The 12,969-nt window shown below is 45.3% G+C and overlaps 1 protein-coding gene across 1 annotated transcript in view; it reads left to right on the forward strand.

Annotated features, from left to right (window-relative positions):
• Positions 1-12,969, forward strand: part of CACNA1H (calcium voltage-gated channel subunit alpha1 H) — a 257,797-nt gene that overhangs the window by 231,386 nt on the left and 13,442 nt on the right. The window contains exons 27-31 of the mRNA XM_082490356.1: positions 569-678; positions 1,819-1,952; positions 2,527-2,597; positions 10,506-10,584; positions 12,699-12,820. Of these exons, the coding sequence (XP_082346482.1) occupies positions 569-678; positions 1,819-1,952; positions 2,527-2,597; positions 10,506-10,584; positions 12,699-12,820 (516 nt within the window). The remainder of the gene's footprint in view (positions 1-568; positions 679-1,818; positions 1,953-2,526; positions 2,598-10,505; positions 10,585-12,698; positions 12,821-12,969) is intronic.

The raw sequence follows: 12,969 nt of genomic DNA on the forward strand, positions 1-12,969 counted from the left end.
ATTCCTGACTTCCGAGAGCAGCTCCATAGAGAGCGTGAACATTGCACCAAATATGGACATACTTTGCCCAGCTCTAGAGATGTGATATTTTTCAAGAAGGCAAGATTTAATACATCTCCAACGTTATTTATTTTTCCGAGCGTTTTAAGTAAAACCATTGTCCTAAGGATTGCCATGCTGGAATAAAGAAATGATCCATCGAGTCTTTTATTCTACCCAAGGCACGGCAGTTCAGAAGGAGTAAAGTTTATTAGGGGAAGGGGTAAAATTTTCTCTCTGTCCCAGACTCTGAACAATTTATGCATTGATGTTGGAGGATGGATAGCTCTTGTCAATTTTAGCACAACTGGTATTAGTGCTTATGAGGTTTTTGTTTGCATCCGTGTCTAACCCTTCATTTGAGTTTTGCTGTGTGATTTAGTGCAGTTTTGTAACTAAGCTCTGCAAGCCATTACAACTTTACTTCTTACATCTCCGTGCCTATGCCACCTTTGTGCCTGCCAGTCCCTCTACAGGGGCTCTAGGGAAGGACAGCTTGGGCTGGTCTAACTGGTGTCTCTCTTTTCAGTCCCTGGATGAAGCCCTGAAGTACTGCAACTATGTGTTCACCATAGTTTTCGTGTTCGAGGCAGTTCTGAAGTTGGTGGCATTTGGTTTTCGAAGGTTCTTTAAGGACAGGTGAGAATATTTTAAACTCCTGTGCATTTGGGATAGAGCTGTATTGACCTAGTTTCAAAGCCAGATGCTGGGTAAATGTAGCGTCACTATGAGAGTACTACATGCTGTGTGCAAGGAAGAGCAAAGGGCTGTCTCTCCATGGGTGCAAACTTTATAGTGTAGGAACTAAAAATTCTAAGAACTGACGGTACTACTTTGCAGAGGAAATTCGGGAAATATTACTAAATTGTAGATACATTCTTTCCCCCAGTATCTGCCTCTCCCCCAGGTCTGACTGGCTCGGCTTAGAGGTCAGAAGCAGCCTGTTGGTATCCATTCAGTCCTCAAAAGAGTAGTTTTGGCAATGTAAGGTCACAGAGTCCCTAAAAACAAGTCTCCTTTGCAGTCCAAACTAGTCCTTTAGTAGATTGCTGGCTTTGTAAAGCCGTTGGCAAAGACAGCGGTAGTTATGTTCAGCCCCACTACCTTCAGATCCCAATTGCAGAGACCTACGGATCTTATTCTGCCTCACATTTAGCCAGAAGCAAATATGTGTGAGAGTACATTGTGGTCTGGTGACTTGCTGGGGAGCAGGGTAAGACTGGACGCTTTTCCACAAAATCAGCTTGTTTGCTTCGTTTATCTTGACTGAGTGGTTGGAAGCTGCTATGGGCAATATTACTTATGAGGGAAATTGTGTGGGAAAGACGCTCAGTTTCTTCACATCTTACTGTCTTTCTAGTGCCGGTGTGGAAGGCCCTTTACAAGTGTTAGGCTATAAATCAGTGAAGATGATACTCAAGTGGGGTAGTTCAAGAGACAGGTGACATAGCATAGCAGCTGTACTGCATCACATTAAAGGTCCCTCTAGCCTGGTATCTTGTCCCTGTTAGTGGCTCCAAGTGGATAGCAGGGGGACAATAGGGACTGGGAAGTAGGCAGGGACACTTCCCAGTCAAAGCCTGCAGCAGCTTGTGGCTCAGAGCCTGTGCCAGCTGCAGTGAGTTGATTTTGTACCCCATAGATCATGAGGGCAGATATGAGAGAGGAGAGGCATTTGGGATTTGTTTGTGCTTGTTATTAACAAATAATTCTCTACTCTTGGGTGTCTGTCCATGTATGATTTTTAATTATTTTGTCCTTCCTTTCTGTATCTGTTAGGTGGAATCAGCTGGATTTGGCCATAGTTCTCTTATCAATTGTAGGAATCACGCTGGAGGAAATTGAGATGAACGCTGCACTGCCCATCAATCCCACAATAATACGCATCATGCGGGTGCTGAGAATAGCAAGAGGTACAGCCTGCTTCATAGGTCTCCAGCCGTCCCTCCAGACACGTCGGGAGATGGTTTGGCCATTTGTTCTAGTCCTGCTGTTTCAGTTTGACTTGAGAACAGTTAGGCAATGAACGTGCAAAATCTCAATTCAGAGACGAGCTAGGTGGGGTTTCACGGCTGTTTCCAGTGGCATCTTAGATTGGTCTCTAATTCAAACCCGGGATCACAGACCTTTTATACTGATACCGGACAAGAGCGGGAAGCAGTGGAGAAGGGAGGGTCGGAGCTTGAGATGATGCTTTTCACTGATGAAGCGTCTCCCCATCACTCTCCCGTTTTCCTGATAAGGCACGCTGGAGTTCTGGTTTTTGGTCTGTTTTACTGATGTCCTTAACGTTAATTGGTGTGGGAAGTAATGAGGATGTTCAGATGTTCTGTGGGCCCCACCAGGATGCAGCGAGCTTGATATCTGTACGAATAGATGCAAGAGAGGTGTAAACCCTCCCTACAAGATCTGAAGCTAGATTTCCTTTATGGGTTTTGCTTGAAATATTTCCCAGCCCTGCTGACCAGGATTTGATTCTCATTGTAGTCCTGAAACTGCTTAAAATGGCCACCGGGATGCGAGCTCTCCTGGACACAGTGGTACAAGCGCTTCCCCAGGTAAGCCTCCAACTTTCATCTATGCCTAGTTTGTTCCCCTTGGTGGACTATGCCTTTCGGGTCATGTTTGGTGGGCACTAGAAGCCACCTGGGAAGGATAGCAGCTTTCTCTACTGCCACCACTGCCTTGGTAGCAGAGTTGTGCATGGCACATCCTGCTCACATATTGTGTGTTAGATGGGAGAACCAGAATGATGGAAAAAGAGATAACAGCGAGCCAACTGCTGTAGGCAGAGCTCTTATAAAACACAGGTTTCACTGGCAAGTTCAGGAAACGCAAGGATAGACAGAGAAAGCTGTTGGTGAAGGCACGGGAAGTAGACAGCTTCCAGCTCAGCAGTTTTCTTTGTGAGACAGGAGCAAACATGTTTATTGACACCTATTAACAGAGGAGCTGCAGTCTTAAAAACGCAAATAGGGGAAATGTTTCTGAGTGTTAAAAGCTTGAAGTGGAGTCTCAAATCACCATATTCTCATGAGCTGCCACAGGAACAATGATGCTGCCAGTCTTAATGATATTTGATAGGATCCTTCAAGTGTTCAGTTCCTGCGACCACTTTTTTATGGATCCATTTATTTGAAAAAAGAAGGAAAGAAACTTTTTGCTGACTTTCCCTCCCCCCTCAAAAAGATATAAAGCACATCAGAAGAATTCCGAGAAGTTTAAGCTTCCTTTGTTTTTAAGCTCTTATGCTATTTAAGCTCTGTTCTGCTAGTTTGTGGGTTTGATGTCTGAGTCCTAATCTTCCAGTCTTTAGAGTCACCTCATCTGCCTACACATTCCATTTTCATATATCACCAGGATGCTGTATCTCACCAGACAGTACTGGAAACATTTACTGCCACACTTTACCCAGAAGTGGTTTCCAGTATGAGGCCATCAAGAATGAAGCAGAGGAACTCTGCAGCCTTCTTCTCTGAGCTGCCAGTTCAACCCCTCCCAAACATCTCACAGCTGAGTTCCTGGAAGGAGCTTTATAAGTGGGCCCACTCCATTGTGTGTAAAAGCCAGTGTACTGTGCCCTGGGTGGACTGGGAGAGTCAGGCCTCCCCTCTCCCAGCCCCAGTCCTGGAAGCACAGGGAGATGGCAGCGCACCATGGTGGGCAGTCACATCTTGATAGTCTCCAGCTGTCTGCGGAGGGATCACATCTCAAAGGCAGGATGATAGCACTGTGGCTTGGCGAAAAGCAGACACTGTGGAGACGTCTTTTCCAGAAAATGAGTGGCCATATGAAAATCAGTAGAATTAGTAAATGTAATTACGCAAATATAGCCCTACGAGTTAGTTGCTAAGTACAAAGAAGCCCGTGATCTATTCAAAATGAACTGGAAAACAAGGGGGATTTCTTTTTCTTGGAAAGACCCATTTACTTTTCATCACTGCTATAAAGATGTTTCTAATCTGAGACATTTGCCCTTTGGTATTCAAATTTCCTTTTCAGTCATGGATTTTGGCTGAGACGAAAGCATGGAATTTACCAACCTGACCCCTGTTTTGGCATTTCAGGAAAGCATTTGATTTGTGTCTATTTTTTTTCTGTCAAAAGCATTGTGATTGCAGAGCATATTTTCTCTCTCTCCTTGTTTTCTCTCCCCTCCCAAACAATAGGGTGGCTGCAGGCCAGGCTTTTTGTTTCCTTGGGGTGTTTTTGCAGTTTACATTCAAACCGAAGTCTCTTTTAAAGGGAAATCCCCAGGGGTATTCCAAGCAGATCTTGTGCAGAGAAAAATGCCATTTTGTCATCCAGTGAAATTCAGAAAATGAGAAGGGAAGTTTGGGAAGACCTCTCCAACAACAATCACTCTTCATAAAGCTACAGCTTTCATTTCAAAGACAGCAGCAGAAGAGTTCCTACCCCAATTAATTTAGCAGCCTAAAACCACAGCTGGAAAATCCTCATTGAATGTGTCTGCTAAATGACAAGAAAAATGAATTTTATGTTTATTCATGAAGGTTTGGGGGGAAATTCTTTGTCTTGTGTATGTAGAATGTCCATTTATGGGCTTACCATGACAAGGTATTATCATTGCAGTACACTTTCTTTCTTTCTCTTTTGGGTGATTTTCATCAGCTTCCTATTTGTTTTTATTCAGCGGCAGGTATAGCTTGAGTAACACTTAAGAGAACCAACTGTCCCCAGACTTGGGGGAATGCTAGCATTTTGATCCAGGATTGAAGCTGTCACAGTACAGGCTTACTCTCCTCTGCTGGAACTTCAGACTGACCTTGAGCTGTTGTTTTCAACGCAAGAAAAACTTCCTACCCTACTGCATCCTCCTGGCCCGATAACCTCATGTCTACCAGTTCAGAGATCTTCTCCTCCACCATGTGTCTGAAAAAAATGAGGTGGAGTAGAGGAGAACAAATGAGGAAAGGCAAGAGAGGCAGAAAGAATGGCCAGGAAAGATCTCAAAATGGCACCTTCTTTGCCCGCTTCCTCCATGCCCTCTTACTCCCAGCAGATGTTTGGGAAAGTGAGAATCTATCATCACATTCCTGCCATAGGCAGATGTTTACTCTTTCTGCTTAAAAAGTCTGCTGGTTTTAGTCTGAATTAGCCAAGTTTGTTTTTTCATTGGATGTAATTTTGCTTTTTTTCTTCTAGAACTTCTCCTTTTTGGAGCAATAAGAGATAAAATAATCTCTTGCAGTCTGGCAAACAGAAGAACACTGAACTCCTTTAGTGTCTCAGTATGAAGCAGGTTTTCAAGACCTGTTTCAAGTGTTTTCCTCTTCTTTATGAGCTCTGGCCCCATTAAGGCTATATAATGAATTATACCACTCGTGCTTCAGCTGAATATTCCCTTGCTTATACATCTGGTGGCCGCATCAGTCTTGTAAGCAATGTCTGCTATTTGATGGTAATCCTTTAGTCCTTTTCACCTCCCCTGCCTTCCAAAGTACAATTCACCCTTTCTGTAGCACGGCCTGCACTTCCCGCTTGAATTTGTAACTTTGCATTTGACTGGGTTAAAATACTCATTGTGTAAGTGAATGCACCATACTGAGCAGCCCAGCTCCCCCCGCACAGCACTTGTAGTATCGCTTGCCAGTAAGAAAACCTGCAGTCAGTGCAAAGCTGCCAGTGCTCTTCTTGATAGAGAGAACAAAGTGGAATCCAGTCCGATTGCCATCGTGGCTCTGCAGGGCCAACAATAGTAAAATGGAGAACTTTCCTATCAAAAAGATCTGGGTTCTTTTTCCTTCTTCTTTCTCACGTGGTCTATGGATAGCATATCAATTAAATGCAGAACTGTACAGTATACCTCCTCTTTGTCTTCAAAGCTTGGAACTCCCCCCAGATGAACTCTGTGCCAAGAAAGAAGTGAAGAACTCCTTGTCCTATCAGTGCCCTGAAGGACAGAGTCTGTAGCTTGCTCCTGTTCAGGAGTTTAACTCTTCGTGGTGCTGTAATTCCTGTGCTTATCTCAGCTTCAGCTCTTGCAGAGGGTTTCTGGCATTGTGTAACAGCAGTAAACATAAACAATAAACAAAAACAATAGCCAGATGCTGAAAACACACAGTGATTGTGAAGCTCAGAGAGCAAGAATAGAAATGTCTTACCAGCAAGTGTTGCACATGAGACAGATTCTGGAAGACAGGTATGTGTGTGCTATGTTGCACACTGGAAAGAAGTGCAGAAATGCCTGAGAGATTTGAGTGGTGAAGCAGAAATCATTAAGTAAGGAAACGACCATTCTGCTGGCTCTTAGCGCTGGTCTCTGTTGGGCTGAGTGGATATGCAGAAAGGGAAGCTCATCCAGTTCAGCTAGCGGCCTTGTGGTTGCATCAGTGAGGTGACTTTAGCCTCCAAGGTTGTCTGTCTGTCCCTTTCCACTAGTCCTGGAATTCACACAGATGGCCTCCCTTTTCCAAGTAGACAAATGTGTTCATTTTCTCTTGGGTCTAGTGCATAAATTAGCCTGTGTTTTCCTGCTGCCAGGCTTATTGCTTTGGCTGGAGAGTGCTGGAAGGAAGATGAGGAGGACTCATGTCCTTGGAAAGGATTGGCAGAGACTTAGTTTTATGCGAAATTGCTCTTGACAGGCATCCCAGGGAGCTGCGTGCATTGCCTGCATGGACAACTGAAATGCCAAGGTGTGGGCCATTGATGCAGAAATAATTGATGTCAGAGCAGGAAGAGGCACAAGAGGAACTGTAGCGTGCTTCAGCCAGCCATTGCAGGAGTGGGGCAGCAGAAGACGTGTTTTCATCAGTGCCTCTACCACCGCAGGGAGAGTAGAGGCCAGCGGGATCTAGAGGGATTTGGGTAGAATCACACAACTGACAGTGCAAGAGGAGTGATAGCGCCCAGGTGGCCGGTCTCCTGTTGTACATGATCAAAGCAACACATTTGCGTATCAAGCTAACACAACCCGGCATGGTTGCTTTGCATCCCAGTGCCTGCAGATATGGGCTTTTTACTTAGTGGCATAGGTCAGAGATTGAACTCTGATGGGACATGCAGGGGTGCTTCATCTTACGTAAAGGGAGGCAAAAAACGAATAGCAGTGATTTCCACAAGCCCTAAAGTAGAGACAGCCTCCCCAGGCCACGAAGGGACAGGGGGAGAAGGGTTTTGCTGGGTGTGTGGAGAGCAGGGTCTCTTTTCTTGCTGTTGAGCAGGGTTATTCCAGGGCTTTTGCAATGGTAGATCATAGATCCAGCTGGGAGGCACTGTGGTGAAGGGCGGTAGCTCTTCACACAGGACCCCCCTGCTCCTCTAGGTGGGATGGAGGAACCGCCTCTCTCCCCACAGCATCCCTCTGTCCCAGGCTTTTGCCAGCGGTATATGACAGCCAGGATGCCAGAAAGTGAAGGTCGAGGAGGAATCACACTCACCAGTGTCTCTATCCTCTCTTGTGGCTTCTCTGAGGTACTTTAGGGCACCAAGAACATCTCCAAGATGTTCTTCATCTCTGCTTCACTCCCTACAGGCCACAGTCTCCCCTCAACATTGGAGCCACAGCAAATGATGGATAGCCAGCCCCTGGCTGCCAGACACGGGTGTTATCTGTAGTTTTCTCTGCCCAGCCAAAGGCACCAGCCCAAGTCAGGGGGAGTTTGATGGATAAACAGAGCATGGGCTGACCTGTTCAGTGCTGCTAGAGCAGAACCACTTCTCAGAGCCTGCCTGAGTGACCGGCTGCCAAAGATGATGTTACTGACCAGAGCTGGATCTCTGTCTCTGATGCAGAGTCCAGCACAGGCATCCCAGCCTTTGGCTGCTGGAGAAAAGTGCCTGGATGTGCTCCTGCCCCCTCCCATTCCTCCCAGCAACGTGATTCATGCACGATCTTTTTCTTGTCTGGTCTCAGTAGATCTCAAAGTGCTTTAGAGACATTAATTACCTATCCGCAGGGGTATTACAAATGGGTACGTTGAGTTACAGGAGAGGAATGACTCACTCAAGGTCACAGACACACATCCAGTCTGCCTTCTCTGCTACTCAGCAGCCGCTGGCTGACCTCGCTGCCTCCGCCTCGGCCCATCTCTGAGAGCATGCCTTGGGTCCTTCTCTATGCTCAGGGTTGGTGAAGGCCATGGGCTGAAGAGGATCTTCCTTTCCTTTCCTGAGGGACATGTACCAGAGAGCCATGGGCTAGCACTGACAAAATATTAAATCTGGCACTGACTTGTACTGATTCAGTACAGCAATAAGCTATACAAATAGTCCGAGCAGTTATGCTGAAGCACCTAAGCAAGAGGTGAGCCGTTTTGCTCAGCCACATTCTCTTAAGCATCAGGTGTTTGTGGGCTGCTGAGAAAATCATGCCTTCTCCAAGCTCACGAGCCACCAACTGCCTGCACATATCCATGTGGGTGTTACGTCTGCAGGGGGTGGTCACAGCAGCAGGTTCTTCTTGTGCATGTGGGGAGCAACCTGCTGCTTAGCTGACGCTCCAGAGCAGCTCTGGATGCCTAGATACAGCTTGGGATGGAGTTTAATGGTAAAGGTCATACCATCACCCATCCCAGGATCTTTGGCTTGCTGCTGCCTCTTACATCTCTTTTTCATGTAACCACATTTCCGCATCAGTCAGACATTCAGTCACTTCCCAAGAGATCCTGTGCGGCAGCTGAGCTTTGGAACTGCCCGTGTGTCTGCTCTCAGCCAAGGGCAAATGCAACCTTAGACACCAGCATTAGCAAACGTGCTTCTGTTAGCATTTTTAGAGTATGCCCATGGCTGGGGTGCCTTGAGTATGTACAGCAAACCCATAAGTGTAAACTGGCCTTTGACGGACTAGTTATGAGACATGCTGGTTCAGTAATGTAATTAGTCACGATCTTAAATACAGGATCCTTTACAAATGCATGTTAGATAGTAGGCAAATTGTTTATGAGCAAATGTCAGCTCATAACATGCTTTGCATGTTGAGAGATAGATAATAGTTTTGACTGATAACATGGTAATAACTTTGATGTTAGTCTAAATTCTTTGGAATTTCATCAATGCCAGAAGTTTGCAGGCTGATTTATTAGGCATTAAAATAGCAGTAAAATATTCAGCTTATAGGCTTCTTTGAAAAAATTCCAAGACCCTCTTCTGCAGTGTTACAACATCAGGCTTTAATTTATGCTGAACCTAGAAAACTTGTTTATCACTTTTATTTTCCTTCTCTTTAATTATTTGCTCATTTGCCTCCCCGGCAGCATGTGTGTGCCTGTTTTCCTGTGTTTTCTAATTTGCAGTCATTTTACAGACTGCCTTCTAATGTCTTACAAACCACCAGTGATCCAGCAGACATGCGTTAGGAAACACTATTCCAGAAGACAGTACCTGCAGATGAAATAATCCAGACCAGCCATCCACATCACTGTATTATCTCTATTATTCCCTGGAGTATGGTAATCATGTTAGTGGAATTGCAAAGCTCTATGTGTAGTAGCCAGTTTAGGCTCCGCAGCAATTACAGAATCCACTGGGTGATTTGACTATTCCCATTTCTTTAATACAAAAAAAAAAAAAAAAACTACTTCATAAGTGATAGCTGTGTTAATTATATGATAACAGGTATCATGCTGAAAAAAAAATCTGCTCTTTGAGATGTTTTAAAGGCTTTGACCCCATATAGTGATTGACTCCAGTGCAGATAACTGTAATGCCATTGTTATTAAGAACCTTTGTGTTCCCTTTAGCATCATTGCACTTCTATTACCATCCCCTTCGGCCACCTTGCAGCGCGTGTTAATACATAATAGTAGCACACCACGCGGTGTTTGAACTGCAAGGTGCCTGCATTTAAGTGTTGGTATGTAGAATAAGGCTTTTCTTTTGAGACACTGAAAGCTAAAATTCAAGTAGTTGTTGAGAACGATCTGTGAAGTGGCAAGGCTAGGAGAGCTTTACATCTTACTGGAGCATATGTTCCTTTTCCGAAAACCCTCCAGGCTAGCGAAACCTTTGAAAACCAGGCAATTCCTCTTGTGGCTTGAGACATGTCTTGTTAATGTCACTGTCTTGAAACCCTCAGCCTTCGTACTCAGTCTCAAACCCAGCACACAGAAGGAAAAAGCCCTTAAAACTCAAACCAGAGCGCCGGGTCGCTTAAACTACCGATGCACTGAAGTGCAGTGCTAAATGCCGCTGAGGCTACAGCTATGAGTTGGCCATGGTAGAGATGAAGGCAGCCTCCCGGGTGAGTGGAAGGGTGATGGAGAGGCACCAGCCACAGAGACTGCTTTGCATGTGGGAGCCTCTGCTCCTTCCCCCACGTGGGAAACTCCTCTGGGTCTATTAAAGCAGAGTGGTGAAAGGGGACCAGGGTGTTGGAAGCCAGGGGAGATGATGATTAGCCTCTGGTCACCAGTCCCTCTTTTTCTTGTGTTTAAAATGTGATGGAGAAATTTTATTTATGACCTCAACTTGCCTGACCCTTGTTCTGCTTTCTCCTTGTGTAGGTAGGGAACCTTGGCCTACTTTTTATGCTCCTGTTTTTTATCTATGCTGCCCTGGGAGTGGAATTGTTTGGCAAGCTAGGTGAGTAATGTGCCTGACACGATTTATTTCATCCGGTTGATGTTTATTTGGTATCTAGCTGTTTCCTTTCTTCTCTCTCTCATTCTTGGGCCTTCCTTAGCTCACGGTCTGAAGATTAAGGTTTCCTCTTGATCTCAGGGTCACAGATGACACATGAGGACGTAATACAGAACCTGTCAAACGTGCACACACACACACATTTAGAGATTTGTCCAACACTGTCCTTGGCTGTAGAAGAACTATTTACTGTTTAAATATAATTGTCCAGCATGGATATGTTCACAAAGATGGAAGTTTGCTACTTCAGACAGAACGCGAGTCTACAAAGCTGGATGGTAGTCAGATTCGTGCTGGAGAGATGCCACCGTAAACATGTCCCTCCTCGGAGCTTCCACCACACTCCATTAGTTTTCTGCACTTGGCTGACATTGCTCTTCCAGCTGCCCAAAACTTGTCTGTCCATTGTTCTTCTCAGCATCACCTTCCCCTTTCTACATAAATCAGGAAGCATCCACTGGTTCCTGATTGTCCAGCATCATTTATTCCTCTGGCTTGAGGATACTGCGTAGCTGAACATGAATGTGTCCACCACTAAAAAGAAAATCAGGTGGAGTCAGAGAAAAAACATTATAGCCCTGCCTTGCCCAGCTTAGCCAGGCCAAGGCAGTCACTACCTTTAAACATTGCGTCCGAAGGAGATGTGTCTGCCCTCTCAACGTTTGCATCCCAATTAGGGCTTCAAGAGCATCAGAAGGGCCCTTCCTCCGCGGTGATTTTATGGCTGTCATTAATCCCCTTTATGAGTCCAGCCCTCTGCTCGCATTAAACACGCCTGAAAGCAGAATATTTCTTTCAACCAAAGACAAATTGTTTTTCAGTCTTCAACAAATTCTGGGAAAAAATTAGTTCTGCATCCACCCCAAATTAAATACTGTGGAGTTTATATTATGTGTCTAGATATATGCATATGTATTTCTTCAGCTGCAAAGGTGAAAAATGTCTTATTCACAGAGGCATCTTCTGCTGCTCTGAGTCCTTTCTGTGTTTCCACGCACACCCCTCGCCCACACCAGCCCCCAGGTTACCACAGCATGTGGTCAGTGACTGGGAAAGCCCTGGTCTTGTCTGGGGCAAACTGCAGGCAGGCAGCACACCACTTCCCATCCTGATTTAACTGGGAAATACTTTCCCTTCTTTTCCCAATCACTGCTGGTCTATGTCAGCCACAAGAACTATCAGCGCTCGCTCCCCCAAGACTGGCCATTTGTGGAGGGTTTTTTGTTTTTTTTTTTTTCATTTTCCTTCCCATTGGCCTCTGAAATAAATACCTAATAGTGAAATGCCCTAGCAAGAGACATTGCTGCCTGTCCTAATGAATATTTGATGAGCCTGTGTTTTATGGAAAGAGGGATATTTCATATGTTCAATTTACGTTCATTAGTCTATTAATTCTCAGGGGAAAAACGTCACATTACTCCACTTTATCTCAGTGAAATATCCCTCATGGTAGATGTACCCTGTAAAAAATAATCAAGACAAGGACATAATCAAGAGGATAAGAGACAGAGGATAATGTAGAGCAGTATTTGTTGAAACAGCCCAGCAAGTCTGCTTCTTTCTGCCTCCTTTTAGGTCTCTTTGTGTTGGCTCTGCCTGTTGGGGTAAAGTCAAGAGAATCACAGAAATCTTGGTGGGAGAGGCCTCTGGAGGCCCCCACCCAGCCTCCCACTTGGAGCCCCATCACTAGCTCAGCGTAGCTGTGGCTTTGTTTAGCCAAATCTTGAAAACTTCCAACATCTCTGGTGACCTCTCCCGGGGCTGTTGGGCCCTCCAGATGAGAACAACTTCCCTAATGTCCAACCTGGACCTCCTAAGCCACAGTGTGTTGCTGTCCATTATAACCTCCACTGAGAAGAGTTTGGCTGCATGATCTCTGGAGCTGCCCTTCAGTAGTTGCAGGCCACTGTGAGATCGCCACTTAGCAGTCCTCCCTGATGCCATGGATCAGTGTGACATATCTCAGGGTCTCACCTCCAGGTTGGGGGGGGCTGCTTAATATTCTTGCACCGGCAAACGTGACTTCACTGATGTGCTTCTGCTTCTCTCTCCTGCAGACTGCAGTGAAGACAATCCTTGTGAAGGTCTGAGTCGGCATGCAACTTTCACCAACTTCGGCATGGCCTTTCTCACCCTCTTCAGGGTGTCAACAGGAGACAACTGGAATGGTATCATGAAGGTGTGTGCAATCTCTGGGTACTTTCTTCTGTCTGTAGATGTATAGATTTCAAACAAATTTAGGCACCTCTTGTATGAGAATAAAAAGGGTTTCCTTTTAAAACATCAAAATTGAACTTTCCCATTTAAAAGCCAAGTGTATTTTGAAGG

This window comes from Vanellus vanellus, assembly GCF_965231255.1.
Source record: "Vanellus vanellus genome assembly, chromosome: 14".
Classification (NCBI taxonomy): domain Eukaryota; kingdom Metazoa; phylum Chordata; class Aves; order Charadriiformes; family Charadriidae; genus Vanellus; species Vanellus vanellus.